Source organism: Ornithorhynchus anatinus, chromosome 10 (genome assembly GCF_004115215.2).
Source record: "Ornithorhynchus anatinus isolate Pmale09 chromosome 10, mOrnAna1.pri.v4, whole genome shotgun sequence".
NCBI classification, from domain to species: Eukaryota; Metazoa; Chordata; class Mammalia; order Monotremata; family Ornithorhynchidae; genus Ornithorhynchus; species Ornithorhynchus anatinus.
Window position 1 is genome coordinate 54,886,710 of NC_041737.1, and position 16,273 is coordinate 54,902,982.

A 16,273-nucleotide genomic window follows, 5' to 3' on the forward strand; every position below is an offset into this window, starting at 1 on the left:
GGCCTGGAGATCTCGCGAGACCGCCCCAGCCTCACGCGACGGAAAACCGTTCCCCACCTCCTGCCCTCCTCCCCCTCTTCGCCTTCTCCCCGCCCCTCCCCCTTCCCGCGCGCCGATTGGCCGGCGGGCCCGGGCCGGGACCAATCCCCTTGGAGCTGCGGTTCACCGCCGGCCGGCCTCGCCCCCCGGCCCCGCCCCCCCCGCGCTTTGGATTGGTCGGCGGGCTCGTGGCCACGCCCCTCCCCGAGAGGCCGAATGGACCAATCGAGAGCTCGGAGTATTTTACAAACTGGGGAAGGAGGCTCGAGGCTGCGGGGAGCGAGAAAGTGGCGTGAGGTGATGGAGGGGTTAGGGGTCGGGGAGGACGGACCGCTGGGCCGGGATCAGCAGCTCGTATGAGCTGGGGAATGAGAGGAAGCCAAAGGCTCGTTGGGGAGGAGAAGGTCCTGGAGGCTGGCCTCGTAATAGTGATGTTTGTGAAGCGCTCACTCTGTGCTAAGCACTGTCTTAAACGCCGGGGAAGATACAGGATGCTCTCGGGTCGAGCTCAGTCTCTGTCCGACGTGGGGCTCCCCGACTTCATCCCCATTCCGCAAACGAGGAAACCGAGTCCCGGTGAGGTCTAATGAATGGGGAGGGGAGAGCGGGTGTCCGGTCCCCGTTTTGCAGCCGAGGAAACCGAGGCAGGTCCAGTGGCCGAGCTGGGATTAGAGCCCCGGTCCTCTGAGTCCCGTGGTCTTTCCTCTAGGCCACGCTGAGCCGTTCGCCTTCGGGAGCGGTCACCATGGCGATGGCACGGGGTGGGATGGAGACCCCAGCGAGGGCCGCCCCGCTGTCCCACAGCAAGATCCCCATCCTGTCCGGGAGTCGGCTCCGCTGCCCAGACGGAGGACGGGGACGGGCGGACCAGGAGAACTGGAACCCACAGGTACCAAGGGAGGACCCCCCGGGCCCGTCTTCCTGCCCGCCATCCGGACCCGTTCCCCGCTCCCTTGGTGCTGATCCCTGGTCCCTGCCCTCACCAGGGGTCGATACCCGGGAAGGCTCCTGGTGCTCAGCTCCCCGTGGGCACCCCGCCCCACCCCAGGCTCCAGCAGCGCCTGCAGACGCCTGGTCTGGACGGACCATCCAGTCCTCGGACCCCGTTGGAGGAGATCAAACCTGTCAGTATGGGGCAGAACTTGGGACCTGGTCCTCCGCCGAAGAAAGGTACCAGCAAGGAGACCTGGGCCTTCCCATCCCCTCCTGCCCAGTTGGTCTGAACACTGTTCCTCTCCTACTGCAGCCCAGACACTCAGGTCGCACACACGCTCCTACCGGTGGCCTCCACAGCCTCCTGGACCTCCTCGCCTGCGCTCCGCTTCCCGTGCCTGAGCTGCCCTCTCCCCCGCTTCCCCTGCCTCCTTTGAGTCTCTGCCCCTTCCATACCTTCTGCCACGTCCTCGTTCAGCTTCTCCCGTTTCCCTCCTTAACGCCATCCCGATTAAGCCGCCCCCCTCCGGGAAGCCTCCCTGGATTAACTATTCTTTACCATCCAATCCACCGGCCCCACCTATGCCCCCCGCCCGCGCAGTCCTCCCCTCTCAATTTGCTCCTCATCATCAGTGGGCTTCGGGATGGAGACTGTCTGCCCTGCCTCCTGATCAGACGGGGTGCTCGCCGAAGATGGGGGCTGGCTAGTAAAGGGCCCTGGTAAAGGCTGCCCCCTGCCTTACCCCTGCCATCTGAGGTCTTGGTGATTGGGCTGACTGGGGTTGTGGGATGCGGGGTAGGAGGAAGGGGGCAGTTAGAGAGGCTCCAAAGGCCTAGTTTCCATCCTTCTGAGTTCCTCCCCTGGTGTTGCTGAGAGGCTGTGACACGGGGATCCTACCTCACCCCAGAGGTGGTCACGGGTGGGTTGCTGGACTCTAGCCCTCCCCCCCCGCCCCTTCCGCCTCACTTGTCTGTCTCCCAGAAGAGGTCCCCGGAGCCCTGGAGTTTGTGGCTGACCCCGCAGCTCTGGCCACCATCCTGTCCGGCGTGGGGGTGTCGGCCAGCGGCCTGGGGCGCCAGCCCAGCCTGGCCCAGAGGGTGCCGGTGCGAGGGAGCCGAGGCGATATCTCCCGGGGGGTCCGGGTGAGTCTGGAGCCACCGCCGGGGAGGGGCAGCAGGAGAGGTCGTGGACGGTGGGGTGGAGGGTTGGCGGGCAGGGGAAGAACCCTCAGGCCCGGGCTGATGCTTCTGCTTGGGTCTCAGGGAGCTCGGGCCTCAGCCTACCTGGCTCCCAGGACCCCCGCCCAGCGGTTCAACCTCATCCGGGCTTCCTGCTTCTCCCGGCTGGAGGGGCCGGGACCCCGGGGTCGTCCCGTGGGCTCCCGGGAGCCAGAGGCCCCGGTGAGTATGCTCGCGGGCTGTCTGCGGGCTGGGGCGGGCGAGAGAAGTGGGGCTGGTGGGGGACTGGGAGGGGCTGACTTTGCTGTCGATCCCTGTCTGTCTTGGGCCCTGGCGCAGCCCCTGGTACCCCGACCTCACGTCATCCTTGGCCCCCAGAAAACGATTGAACAGGCGACGGTCACCAACCGGTGAGCAGGGAGAGGGGACTGGGGTGGGAGGGCAGCCGGGGGAAGGGGAAGCTCGGCCAGGGCCTGGGTCGGGGAAGGGCACCCTTGGAGGGCAGTCAGGGGCACAGCATGGCTGGGGATGGTCCCATTCCTCATCCTGGCCCCTCTCATTCACCCCACCCCCCCCCCCCAGCTCTGTGGCTCCCCAGGGGCAGGCACTGTTGTCGTTTAGAACACGGGGATGGTTCGGTGAGGTCCGCTCCACGGTTCGAGTGACGGGCAGCCGGGAGGGGTAGTGAGATGGACCCTTCTCTCCCCTGCACCAGGGCCCTGGTGGGCAGAGACTTTGGGCTACCCACAGCTGTAGCAGCGGCCTCAGGTGAGATGAGGAGGGACTCCGGTCGGGGTCAGGGGGCTGGGCCGAGGGCTGGGAAGGGCAGTGAGTGGGCGGAGGGGAGGACTTGGAGCCCTGCTGGGCCACGGTCCCCTCGGCTGCGTGAACTAGACTCACTCATCCCGAGCCCTCTGATGACACCGAGAGTTTCCAGTCGGGCTGAAAAGTCCCAAGATGGTGGCTTTCCAGCCTATTGGCCCTGTGAAGCCTGGCCCCTTCGATTCCTCCGCCCTGCCCTAAAGTCCCGGCCCCATCACCCCCTTCACCGTCCCCATGCTCTATCAGAAAAGCTGGTGTCTCCACTCATGGCTGAATGTCTCCCAGGAGGGGAGCCTGGGCCCCTCGGGGGGCTGAGTGGGAGCCGTGTTGGGCTGGCGACCCTGGGCCTGGCCCAGCGGGTGCCAGTGAAGGGGACCTGGAGGGCAGCGCCTGCCGCTGGGAGAAACACTACCGGGAAAGGGGTGAGTGGGGAGGGGCGGGGGGAGCGGAGGGGCATGGGGGTGGGATTGGAGCGGGATTGGACCTGCCTCCCACCAGGATGGAGTGATGCTCCATCCGGGCCCCTCAGGTGGTCGTGGAGCCGGGATGGGGCAAGGCTGTGTTCTCCACTAGGTTCTGATGGTGGTACCCGGGGAGGCGGGATGGGGCTCAGTGGTCCCCTGTGAGGCAGGGTGGGGCTCCGGGGTCCCCTGTGAAACAGGAGGGCCACCGCTAAAGTCCTTGTACCCCATAGGACAACCCCATCCCCTGCCGGATGCCTTCTGTGGCCCCCAAGATGCCGACCACACCCGGCCGGGTGATCCTACCGTCAGCTCAACCCCTGCCTTTGGGACTGGCCCAGCGTATGCCTGTGGCTCACCCTCCTGCTCAGGTCTGTGCCCCTGCAGAGAGGGCGCCGGGGAAGAGGTGCAGGGGACCGCCCTCATGGCCAGGAAATGATGATGTCCACTAGTTTCCCCACAGGGGTTTGAAAGAGTGGGTTTTGGGGGAACTGGGTTCTAACCCCAAACCTCTGCTCCTGGCCTGCTGGGAGGTCTAGGGACTGTGACTGAACCTCCCTGGGCCTCGATTTCCTCCTCTGTAAAATGGAGGTATGATGCCTGCTCTCCCTTTCCCTTTTGGTGTGCGAGCCCCGTTTGGGACCGGGACTGTGACCAACCGGTGAGACAATCCCCTACGCACCCCAAATTTTAGCACCCAGTAAATGCTAACTTCCTGCTCCCCCCACCCCATTTGGACCCATGGATGCTACCCTTCCCCTCAGCCAGTCTCCTCCCCGTCTCCCTCCTCAGACATCTTACTCTGTACGGCGACTCCTGGCAGCTTTCCCCAAGACTCCCATGGCCACGCCTCCAGCCCCCAGGGCCCACCAAGTGAGCAGCGGGCATACCCCAGGGGACTGGGGATGGGGGTGGTGGTGAGGGGAGCGAGCTCGAGGGCAGGGAGTCTGGCCTGGAGTGTCCAGCCTGGTGAGGCTGACTTGTCCTTCTCATGTCCAGGGGGCATGGCCAGGCGACCTCTCGCCCCCAAGCTGCGTCCGGGGTTCAGGCTGCGACGAGCCCGCACTGCCTTGGGTATGTGGGGTGGCACAGAGGTGCCCACAGATGCCAGGCTCTCCCTTGTTCTTGTCCCTGCCCCTCCCCTGATAGGCCCAGAATCCTCAGCTTGGGCCCATCTGCCCTGAATACACCTTCCAATTGAGGGCCCCAGTGCCCTGTGTGGGCCCAGGCTCAAAACAAATCCAGCACTCCTGACCCTTTGGGCTCTTTCCTAGGTCTGCTTGGAAAGGTGAGGGTAGGAATCCATGGGAGGGGGGCCATAGGAGGGGCTGGAAGTTGGAGGGAAGAGGCCGAGGGAAGACCCGGGAGCTCGTGGGAGGAGGCCGAGCCGGTTCCTTTCTCCCTTCTCCATCCTCAGGAGCAGATCGCCGTGCGGCTGTTTGACCAGGAAGGCCAAGCAGAACAGAGTGAAGGTCCTGGGGATCACCCCACTGCTGCTCCCCAAGAAGGAGAACTCCCTTCTCCCACCCCCCCGGCTGGATCCCCCGGCCCCCAGGAGCTGAGCAGGTTGCAGGTGTGGCCTCGGGCTAAGGGAGGAAGTGTTGGGGACTCGTGGCGGGGCAGGCGATTGTGTGGGAACCGGTGAGGGATGAGGGGACTGGGAAGGGTTGGGATCTGGGAGGAGAGATAGAGGGTCTGGGGGGGGGGGGGGTCAGTGGGAAAGGCAGGAGCAGAGACCTGAGGGAGGCAAGAGGGGATCCAGCGCTTAATACAGTGCCTTGCACATAGTAAGCGCTAACAAGACTGTAAACCCGGTGTGGGCAGGGATTATCTCTCTTTATTGCTGAATTGTAATTTTCAAGCGCTTAGTACAGTGCTCTGCAACCCAGTAAGCGCTCAATAAATATGATTGAGTGATGGGGGAGAGAGAGAAAGAGTGTCCCGACTCCACAGCAGAGACCGTGGGGAACCAGCTGGGGTGGAGACTTGTTTCTTGGCTGTGGCCTTGACCGCTGACCTGCCCACCCCTTCCCCGCCCCTCCCATTGCAGCGCATCGCTCTCCTGCAGCAGCTGCTACAAGAGGAGGTGGAGGGGCTCTCCAGGGCCACGGGGGCTCGCGGCCACAACCTTCTCGACAAGCCGGAGGTGCCCCCGCCGCCGGCCGGAGCCCCGGCTTCCGTGCCTCTGCTGCCGGCTGGAGCCCCGGCTTCCGTGACTCCGCCGCTGTCTTTAGCCCCGGCCTCCGTACCCCCGTGGGAGTCCAGCTCGGAACCTCCCTCAGCATCCCCCTCCCACCTCCAGGGAGCCCGGCCGCTCTGGGGAAAACAGGAACCCAGCCAACAGCCAGCAGCAAGCACCAGCCTCACCTTCTCCTCCCAGCGACCCATCTGCGCCAGCCCCTCCATCCGCTCCACCCGCTCCCCGGGGCCCTCTGGGGCCGCAGCAGGTAAGGACCTTGGTCGGAGAGGTGTTCTCACTCCTGCCTCCCTCCCCGCACCACCCCCATAGAACCAGGGCCCCTTTTCCCCAGGTGACGTATCCACAGCTCTGAGGCCGCATGGCCCGCTCCCGCTGGTCCTCCCACCTGGCGAGGAGAGGGCTCCGTGTCTGCCCCCAGCTCAGACCCCACCGTGTCCACATCTCCCTCAGGCCTCCCTGGCCAGTTTCCTCTGGCCCTTGCCCTGCGCCAGCGGCTAGCCAGGCGGAGAGCGGCCACCCAGCATTTCCAGGAGGCCTGCCTGGATGAGGAGTGCGCCTTCTACACGGGGCGGAGCTCCCTCCCCGCTCCCCCCCGCCTTTGCAAAGACCCCGTGGCTACTTTGCTGGAGTGGCAGGAAGCCTTGGTAATACCCCCGGAATGCGTGGGGGGGGGAGGGGGGTTGGGGCGAGGGTTGAAGGGCAGGGGTTAAGGGATCTGGGCTCCAGGGGAAGGTGTGCTCCCCAGTACTAACTCTAGAAGGAGGTGTAGATCTCCATGGCTACTAGGGACTGGGGGGCTCTGCTTTCCAGGTCCACCACTAGAGAGAGGTGTGCAGTGGGTCTACATGGCAACCAGGGGTGGGGCGGGATCTGCCCTCTAAGACCCCCCTCTAGACTGGGGTTGGTTGTAGGAGGCTGGATTAGAGCTGCCGGACTGGGTTCTGACATGGTCTCCTCTTTCCCCTCCCTACAGGGCTTTGTTCCAATCTGTATCCCGGCCCCTCAGGGCAAGTCCTGACTCCCATCCTCAGTTGGATGCCCCAGCCTGCCCCCGCCCCCCACCTCCCATATTTATTTCCGGCTCCTCCCTTCCCGTGGAGGCAGGGGTCTAGATTCTCTCCTTACCTTATTTCTGTTAATAAAGAATCGTGCTACCACATAGGTTCTCTACTTCTCCCCGAGGTACCTCAGGGGGAGGGGGTGAGCAGCGAAGCTGGAGATTAACCTGGACGCTGGGGATTAAGCCAACTCGATCGGCTTGTATCCAGCCCAGCGCTTAGAACGGTGCCTGGCATAGAGTAAGTGCTTTACAAATACCACAGTTATTATTATTATTATTAGCATATTGTCCAGCCCGGTCAAACCCCCCATGGAAACCCCCATTAACCGCCCCCTACCGCGCTGCCACGAGGCTGCTGCACTACTCCCGGATGCCCACACGGTGGCACTGCCGGCTCAGAAAAAGCTGATCTCCGCTTGGACACCGCCTTCCGTCCTCCGCCTTCCCCCGTCCAGCCCCTGCTCCTTTCTTGGGCCACAGGACCATCCGGGCAAATCAAAGGGTGGGAGGCTGGGCGTTTCCGCAACCCCCCTCCGGTGCCACAGCCGAAACAAAGTTCCAGGTCTTCCCAGTGGGACTCACTAAGGCAAGTAGGGGAAGGGGTTGCTTTTGCCTCCCTGGTCCTGCAGCTGGGGTTGGAGGGGCCAGCCTCCCTGCCTCCCCTTCTGTCGAGCCCTGTCTGGGAATCATCTGGGAAGGGGGCGGTCCACCTTGGACGGGTTGGCCCAGGCTCTGGGCCCTGGCTTGCTGGGGAAGGAGCCATGAGCCATGTGTGGTGGGAGGCAGGGTAGAGGAAAGAAATTCCAGAGAAAAGGCTCACCCCTGCCTGCCGTCCCACTGCCCCCACCTCCCTCATTCCCACTCCAAAGGCTCTGAGGCAGAGTCGCAGTACCTGCTCATATGCAGCCCAAGCCCCATTTTATTGGTGGAGGAAAGAATAGTCGTGGCCCCTGGGCCCCCCTGGTGTCGCTGGGGATTGGGAGGGAAGAGTGGACACGGGAGGAGGAGGCAGCACAAGGGCATTTGATGCCATTCAGTTGGAACAAATCCCCCCAACACACCCTCAAGCGATGTGGGTTCTCCCGTCCCCCCTCAGGGTCATAACCTTTCCTCTGCGATAATGAGGAGGGCCTGAAACCATTCTTGTGGTAGCTTCTGAAGGAGACCTGGGAGTTGGGGGTTGAGGGGAAGCAGGTGGGATCCTGAAAGTCTTGGATCCCATTGGTTTAGGGAGGAGGATTTAAGGAGGAGGAAGTTCCACCTTGAAATCCGCCCCCTTCCCCCCACGCTGGCACCAATCCTATACACACTAAAGGGGGTTCTGGGACCAGCCAGTCCTAACAAGCAGGGGAGAGGGCAAGCTGGACAGTAGGACTCGGTGGGCGGAGGAGAGTAGTGAGCTAGCCCTTCCTCACTGTCCACACTGTCCACTCCCCTCTGTCACTGGTATGGGCAGGCCCAAGCCTTGTGCCTAACAGGCTCCATCCCTCCCCGCTAGCTGGACTCTGCAGGGCTGCCACCGCACCGGCTCTCGACCCTACGTCCCCAACACCAGATGCGGCCGTGGGGCTGGGGGGCAATTGCGCCCGGCGACCCCGGAAGGGAGAGATCTGATCTGGGGCACTCTGTCCCGCCCTATTAGCCTCCCTCATCCTCTCGTCCTCCCCTGGGTGACAGCAGGGACGGAGGGCAGTGGTATCCCAGCTACCTAACGACCATCTCCTGGCTGTAAATCCTCACTTGATCCTGAAATTCCCCTCTTCCCGGCCCTGCCTCGGCCCCTGGCCCTCTCCCCCGCGACCCCCGGCCCGGATTTTCGTCGTCCGCCTCACTGGACCGGCCCGTGCCCGCTCCGAGTCCCCCGGGCCCGAGGCGGCCGACCGGTAAAGGAGTCCTCCCCGCCGGACCTCCAGAGGCCTGAATCCCACCGGCCCTTCAAAGTTTGGTGCTCCCTGCTGATTGGCTGATGGAGCTGGGGGCGTGGTCTGCCTGGAAAGGGGCGGGGCCGGACGGCTCGAAGTTTGGTGCTCCCTGCTGATTGGCTGACGGGGCTCGGGGGCGTGGTCTGTCGTTGGGAGGGGCGTGGCCGGGGGGGGCAGAGGTAGGCAAGCGCCTGCACGTCGGGGGCGGGGGGCGGGGGCCCGGGGCCCGGGGCCCGGAGCCGGGAAAGGGCCGGAGCCGGAGCCCACCCGGGCCGGACCTCAGTCCGGGTAGATGATGAAGCCGGAGAAGGTGCTGTACTTGTTGGTGTTGCCGCCGTGGACTTTGCCGCCGTCCAGCTTGATGAAGACCTCGTCCCCCACGTCCAGGTGCAGGATGACGCTGTTGCTGGCGTAGTCGTAGTTCTGGTCGGCGTCCTGGGCGATGGCGCTGGCCCGCACCTGCCGGGGGTCGGGGGAGGGGGCAGGGGGAGCGGGGCCGTGGCCGGCGGAGCCAGGAGGCCCGGCTCTGGGGCCCTCTGCCCGTCCCCGCCTCCGGCCAGCGCCGGGGGACGCCGGGGGGAAGGGATGGGGCAGCTCGAATCGAGCCAACCCGACCCTGGGCACGACCTTCGTCGTCCCAGCGCCCGGTCCCCGTCGCCCCTCTTTGACCGGTTCGGGCCGGTCCCGGGGCGGAGATCTCACGAGGGGGTGGAGACCCCCTCCGACCTCCCCAGCTCATCTCACTCGTCCTCCCACCCCCCCCCCCCGACTGTAAGCCCCTTGTGGGCAGGGATTCTCTCTCTTTATCGCTATATTGTACTTTCCAATCGCTTAGTACAGTGCTCTGCACACAGTAAGCGCTCAATAAATACGATTGAATGAATGAATGAATCTCACTTGCCGGGTTCCTACCCAGCGCGTGGCGGGGCCGCCCCCGACACCCCCAAGCCCGGGCCCCGACCCCCGGCACTGGAGAGCAGAAGTTTCTTTTCCCCCTACCGGGGGCCCGCAAGGGCCCCCTCCCCTCGCCCACCCCCCACCAGACACACTGGGTTTTCCCGCCCGGGCCGGGGTGGGAGGGAAGGCCAGACCCAGGCGCCCCTTTCCTCCTCTTTTCCCGCCGCAGCCGCGCCCGCCCCCACCTTCTTCTCCCGTCCCGCGGGGGCTGCTTATTAACTCATTAATTATTCATCATTATTCTAATCACTATTTACCATCCCCGGGGCCGCACGGCCCGCGCCGCCCGGAATACAGATCGGGAGCAGCCTCCTCTCCTCCGTCCCCTCCCCGCAGCCCCGGGGGGGTCCAGCCCCGGAGAACCGGCGGCGGCAGGGAGGGACCCCGAGAAGGACCCCCCGGCCCGGGGGCGCGGGGACCTGGGTAAGGGGACCGGGGGGGACCGGGAGCCGACAGGTCTTCGGGCACCAGCCGATTGAAGGCCCGGCCGAGACCCGATCCGAGTCCTCCGGACCCGCGCCCGGATCGACCCCCGCCAGTCCTGCCTTCCCGTGTCTTCCCTTTCTCTCCCTCCCGGCCCCTGGACGCCCCCTCCCCGGGAAACCTAACGAAATCCCCTCGGGGAGCGGGTGGGCGCCTTGACGGCCGGGTCGGGGGAGAAGCGGGGCGAGAACTCAAGCAGCAGCGTCCCGGTGGGTCCCGGTGCGGCGGCGGCGGCGGCGGCCGCCCCCCGGGACTCCCGGGCAATGCGGGGTCCGTTACAGCGCGGACCCCGTTGGCACGTTTGGAAGGGAAGGGGGCTTCCCAGCCCCTCTCCCCGAATCTGCCTCCTCCGTCCTCCCGCGTCCCTAGCCCTGCGGGAACGGAGGACGCCGCTTCGGAAGGGTCCGACGGGACCGGACGAGCGCGCAGAGGTGAGGAGAGACGCGGGGAGGTGCGGGCCCGGGCGGGGGGCGCGGGGCCGTTCGGATCGGCTGGGACGAGGGTTCGGAGCGGGTGGACACGGCGACCCCAAACCTCTCAGGGGACGTGTGGGCGTTGGCACCGCAGTTCTCCCCCCTCGTTGGTCCTCACCGTCTCCAGACCTCGCCTACCCCGCCTCCCGCGGACTGAGCTCCGTCTCCGGGACGGTCCCGGTGCGGGGGGGACGGAGGGGACGGACCCCCGCCTCGCCCCTCCGTTCCGCTCGCCTTCGGGCGTTTCGATCTTTTTGTTGAAAATCGAGGCCGAGATCTCCGCGCAGGAGAGCGAGGGCCGGGCGGGATTTGCGGGGCGCGCTGCGGGACTGGGCCGGGGGGGCGGGGGGGGCAAGGTGCCGGAGCCCGGCTCGGGCGGGGGCGGGAGGGGGGGGGTCCCCGGCGGGGGGTGTGGGGAGGGTCTCACCTGCCCGTTCTTCATCAGATCGGCCCACATGCTGGTGCCGTCGCCGCCTCGCATGAGCACGTGGTAGGCGAAGAAGTAGACCCCGGGCAGCGGGCAGCTGAACTTGCCGCTCGCCGCTTCGTAGGCGTTGCCCACGTTGGTCACCACGTCGTCGAAGCGCAGCACCTCGTAGCCCTCGTGCGGGCGGCGCAGGCCCGCGTAGAAGGCGATGCGGGGCGCGTAGGCCGGGGGCGCGGGCCCGCCGGGGCCGGGGCCGGGAGGCCCGGGGGGACCGGGGCGGCCCGGCTCCCCGGGGGGTCCCCGGGGGCCCGGGGGGCCCGGGGGGCCCCGCAGCCCGGCCTTGCCTCGCCGGCCCCCCTCGCCCTTGGCGCCGGGCGGGAAGGGGGCGGCCGACGCGGGCGCGCCGTCGGGGCCGTGCGGGTCGCAGACCATGCGGCAGCGGCCCAGCATCTCGTAGTGCGCGGGCCCGCGGGAGCTGTGCACGAGCAGCGGGATGGCCACCAGCAGCAGCAGCACCATGGCCACCCCGACGGCCGCGCCCGCCACCCGCTTGCGGCGACTCAGGCGGGAGGCGGCCAGGGCCAGCAAATCCTCCTCGCTCTTGGGCGCAATGACGGCCGGGGGTCCCGGGGGTCCCGGGGGTCCCGGGGGCGCTCCGGGGGTCCGGCGGGGGGCGTCGGGGCCGGTCCCGGGGCCAGGGGCCTCACGTCGGCTCCGCCCGGGCCCCACAGCGTCTCTCCCGGCCCCCGGCGGCGGGGGCCGGTCCTTGGGCTCGGCTCCCTGGACGGCGCGGCGCGGCCGGGCCCGGACCTCCCGGGCTGGCCCGAGGGGCCCCGGACGGCTCGGGACCCCGGAGTCCCAGCGCTTCGGGGGGCGGCTCCCCCGGGCGGCGCGGAGCGGCCCCGCCCCCGCCCCCGCCCCCCACCGGACGGCTCCCTGCTCACCGGCCCCGGACGCCCGGGTCCCGCGCTCCCCCGGCGGGGTCGGCGGCGGCGGCGGGGGGTCTCCGCTGCCCGGGCTCTGCGCTGCGGGCGGCGGGGGCCCGGCGCGGGCCCGTCATAGGGGGTCCTGAGCTGCGGCCGCCGGTCCCGGTCCCCGTTCCCTCCCTCCCGGGGCGGCGACGCGGGCGGTGTGAGCGGCGGCGCGGCGGGAGGGGCTATAAGCGGCCGGAGGCGGAGCGACCCCTGCCTTCGAGAGCGGGGACTGCGGGGGCGGGGCCCGGGGCCCGGGGCCCGAGGACCGGGGGCCGGGGACCGGGGACCGGGGCCCGGGGACCGGACCGGGGCCCGGGGCTCCTTGGGAGGCGGACCTCTTCCCCCCCCGTCCGAAAACCCGACTCTCTGAAAGCCCCAACCCCCCTCCCCGCTGCCGGGCCCGGGGCGACACCCGGGCAGACACCCAGAGATAGCCCCTGGGAGGGACAGAGACCGAGGGAGACACAGAGAGACAGCCCGAGGAGGAGGCGGCTCCCGAAAGGGACGGAGAAACGGGCGCAGAGAAAGAGACAGAGACCCGGAGGGAGAACGAGAGAGGTGGAACGGGGAGAAGGCCGGAGCAGAGAGGGAAGACGGTGACGGGAGATCGACGGAGAAATGTAAATGACGAGAGCGGCAGAGTCACCCGGGTCCGTGTATGGACTCCAATGGGGCCCATCAACTCTGGGCGGAGAGACGTGGGGGGAGAGAGAGAGAGAATGAATTTCCAACCGTGCTACTGGTGTGATTCTGTGTGACAGTGTGTGAAACCGAGTCTGTGCGAAGCCGGGGGTCTTTCTGCCGATGACAGAAGAGGGAACCGTGTGTGGGTGACACTGTGATAAACTCTGTGTGTGTCTGGATGGGTGACAGGGTGGGGAACCGCGTTTGCGTCCCCGAGTGTGTGTTCCTGTGTGTGAAATCGCCTGTGGGAAACGGTGTCGGAAACCGCGTAGTCGGGACGGTGTGTAAAACCGCCTGTGGGGGGGGGGGGCCCTGTTTTTGAAACCCTGTCTGCCTCTGAAGCCGAGTGTGTGTGGCAGTGTGTGAAACTGCGCGTATGACAATGTGTAAAACTGTGCGTGGGTGCCTGCGTGCGAAACCGTGTGTGTGTGTGACAGAAACCGTGTGTGTGACAGGGTGTGAAACTGTGTGTATGACAATGTGTAAAACCCTGTGTGGGTGCCTGAGGTGAAACCATGTATGAGTGATCGTGGACGAAATCGTGAGTGTAACGATATGAAAAACCGTCTGTGAATGATAGTGTGTGAAATCGTGAGTGTGACAATGGATCATATCGTGTATGGGGGCCTGTGGTGACTTCTTGTGTGTGTGTCGTTCGTGTCTGTGGGTGAAGTCATTTGCGTTGGCACTGAGTTCCCCGATGGGGAGGTTCAGGGATTGTTCGCACCTCGGTTTCCCCCCCCTGCCCTGCCTCCTCCCTGCCTTGGACTTCTGGTCTGGTGGCCCCACAGCTGGCTGACTGGGCCAGGGCAGGGGGGCCGGTCTGGGCTAACTCCATGGAGCTGACCGGAGGTGGGAGCTACAGGAGGGAGTAGCACGGGGTTAGATCCACCTGCAAACACGTGAAAATGAACCAGCAGATCTCATTCTGGGTTGGGAGGAGGGAGGTCAGGGCCTGGCGCCTTCTTTCCTCCCCCCAGGGTAGCCGTAGGTGGGAGCTGCAGCCAAGGCCTGAGGAGGAGCGTTGGACAGTGGGCAGCGGGCAGCGGGAGGGCCGAGTCCCCCGATCCTTGTCTTCATCTCTCCATTTCTATCCCCTGGCTGTCAGGGTCCCGTTGTCCGCGTATGGGGGACGACCACCAAGGAGAGAGTGAATGGGGAAGAACTACTCCCTAGGGAAACTGAGGCAGGGTGGCCTGAGTCTCTGGGAGAGGCAGGGTTATTGGAAAGCGAGATTTTTTTGGGGGGGGGTTCCACTGATGGGAGATATTTGGGGACCGGAGGGAGGAGAGACCGGCCAGATTTGATGCCCTGGGGAGGCGACGATTCATCTGCTCCTCTCTCCACCCCCTGCAGCTGGGATGGGTGGGTGGGTGGGCGGGGGGCGGCAGGGCTGGAGGATTGCGATGGCGGGAGAAGCGGGCGGGGGAGGGGCCAGCTCCCCGCACCATAAATACAAATTTTATTCAAGGTCTTTGTGGCCATTTGTCTTCCTCGGGGGGCTGGGGGCTGCGGCGTCCCCGTGTGCCTGTCTAATCCCAGAGAGGCTCCCCCAGGCCGGGATGATGGATGGAGCAGAGCGGCGAGAGCAGCCCCCAGCCCCCACTAACGCCGCCCCCCACCCCAGCACCATACCCACTCCCCGCCGCTCCCGGCCCATCCCTGCTCCTTTCCCGAGTCCCTTTCCACCGCCTTCCCTTTCCTTCCTTCTCCTTCCCTTCTTTCTCCTCCTCCTCTTTCCTCCTCCTCTCACCTGTGCCTCCCTCTTCCTTCTCTTCTCCCCTCCCCCTTCCTCTCTCCTTCTCCCCCCCAGACCCAATTTCCTTCCGCACCGTCCCCGCGCCTCCGGCCTCCCTCCAGCATTTCGCTTTTTCCCACTGATTCCTCTTTTTCCCGAACTCCCCGCTCAGGCCCTCTGGCTCCTCCCGACCCCCTTTCTCTCTCTCTCTCTCGCTCGCTCGCTCTCTCCCCACCCCAGTCCTTGGGCCCCTTTTTCTCCACCCCTCTCCCCCGCCCCGTCCGCCGGGTCCCCCGGCCCCTTGTCCCTCCCTCCCCCGGTTTCCCGGGTTCGGGGCTGGTGACAGGCAGGCCTGCGGGCAGTGCGGGAGGGCGCGGGGGGAGCCGAGGGTCGGGCTTGATGAATTTATTCATGTTCTGTTGCTCTTTCCCCGCTCCGGATCGGAGCCGGCAGCTCCCCGGGCCCTGCTTCCTCTGCAGCTGTCACTCGGCCGGCCCAGGCCCGGAGGTCACATGGCCGAGCCCGGGGACCCGGGCGGCGGCGGCGGCGGCCGCGGGGACAGACATCACCCCGAGGCCCGAAGCCCGAAGCCCGGCCCCGTGGGGAAGGCGGCCTAAGACGAGCCGTGACCCGTTGACCCGCCCCGAGAAGAGGGCATCGGGGGAGGGGGGCGGAGGGTAGCAGTTCTAGCTGCCCCTAACCCTCCACCTTACTCTCTCCCCACCGGGCGCCCCTCCACCCCGGACCCCCTGTCTGGCCCACCCATGTACCCTCCACCGGACACATCCCAGAGCCAGGCCGAGTTAGGGGGAGCCAAGGCTCGATGTGCATGTCATTAGCATACGGTTTGCTTACAGCCCTCTCAGTCTTTTCGCAGAAACTTTTCCTGATCTGATGAACTTACGGCTTCTTTCAGTGGTCACTTCTCAAGTGACTTCATCCTCCTTCCCCTCTTTCTCCTCCTCCTCTTTCTTCTTCTCCTCTTTTCTCTTCTTCCTCCTCTTTCTCTTCCTCCTTCTTTCCCCCCTCTTCCTTTTCCAGGTCCAGGGGGAGGAAAGGAGAATGAGTGGACACCCATTCCATTTGGAGAATATTACTAATCCAGCCAAAACCAGAGCCTGGGTTCTTCTGGTGGAGTCCATCCAGTCCCCATCCTAGACCCTGCCCAAGCCCCAATATTGCCTCAATGTCCAGGGAGCAGGAAGAAGAGCTGGAACAAGAGAACCAAGAGCCTGGACACCCGGCCCTTCCCCAGCCAGAGGGCTGCCCCTCACCCAATCAATCAATCAATCAATCAATCATTTAATCATATTTATTGAGTGCTTACTATGTGCAGAGCATAGATATAGCAGATGCATTCCCTGCCCATAATGAGTTTACAGTCTAGAGGGGGAGACAGGGACTGTCTCTATCTGTTGCCGACTTGTTCATCCCAAGCGCTTAGTACAGTGCTCTGCACATAGGAAGCGCTCAATAAATACTATTGAATGAATGAATGAATGACAGACAATATCTCCCTTTCCTAACCAGCAGCCAGTGGGGCTGAGATCCTCTGAACAAAAAGAACAAGTCTTGAGGAGGAATATTGTACAATATTGTTATATCGTACTCTCCCAAGCACTTAGTACAATGCTCGGTACGCAGTAAGTGCTCAATAAATACGACTGACTGACTGACTGACTGACTGGAAGCCTGCCAAGGGAAGAGGAGAGACTTGGGTTAGGAGGAGAAGGAAAGATGGGAGGGACACGGGGATGTGTTCAGGAAAGAAAACTCACCTTGAACTGTTAAACAACCACATACACACCCTGGAAAACATTCACACATGGAAAATAATAATGTTAATAATGGTGGTATTCATTAAGTGCTTACTAATGTGTACTCATGCGCATTTGTACACACCCTATAAACAAGCCAATTG

At 65.0% G+C, this 16,273-nt stretch overlaps 2 protein-coding genes across 4 annotated transcripts; one reads left to right on the top strand and one right to left on the bottom strand.

Annotated features, from left to right (window-relative positions):
• The first annotated feature begins 251 nt into the window (after positions 1-251).
• On the top strand, positions 252-6,796 carry LOC100092902 (trophinin associated protein). Of its 3 annotated transcripts, none has more exons than XM_029072947.2 (15): positions 252-336; positions 749-928; positions 1,026-1,209; positions 1,955-2,115; positions 2,236-2,373; positions 2,491-2,561; positions 2,867-2,919; positions 3,259-3,395; positions 3,668-3,805; positions 4,227-4,307; positions 4,434-4,508; positions 4,852-5,007; positions 5,485-5,881; positions 6,085-6,278; positions 6,608-6,796. In XM_029072947.2, the coding sequence occupies exons 1-15, from the start codon at positions 256-258 to the stop codon at positions 6,650-6,652; spliced, it is 2,091 nt and encodes a 696-aa protein (XP_028928780.1). In that variant the 5' UTR covers positions 252-255; the 3' UTR covers positions 6,653-6,796. The 3 variants fall into 3 exon arrangements, with proteins under 3 accessions (XP_028928780.1, XP_028928781.1, XP_028928782.1); XM_029072948.2 differs by having other exon boundaries at positions 1,958-2,115; XM_029072949.2 differs by lacking the exon at positions 4,434-4,508.
• A 2,097-nt stretch (positions 6,797-8,893) lies between these two features.
• Positions 8,894-11,548, bottom strand: C1QL4 (complement C1q like 4). Its single transcript, XM_029074163.2, has 2 exons — positions 10,957-11,548; positions 8,894-9,075 (listed from the first exon to the last, which is right to left on the bottom strand). Exons 1-2 carry the CDS (start codon positions 11,473-11,475, stop codon positions 8,896-8,898), a joined length of 699 nt encoding a protein of 232 aa, XP_028929996.1. The 5' UTR covers positions 11,476-11,548; the 3' UTR covers positions 8,894-8,895.
• Between the last annotated feature and the right edge of the window lie 4,725 nt (positions 11,549-16,273).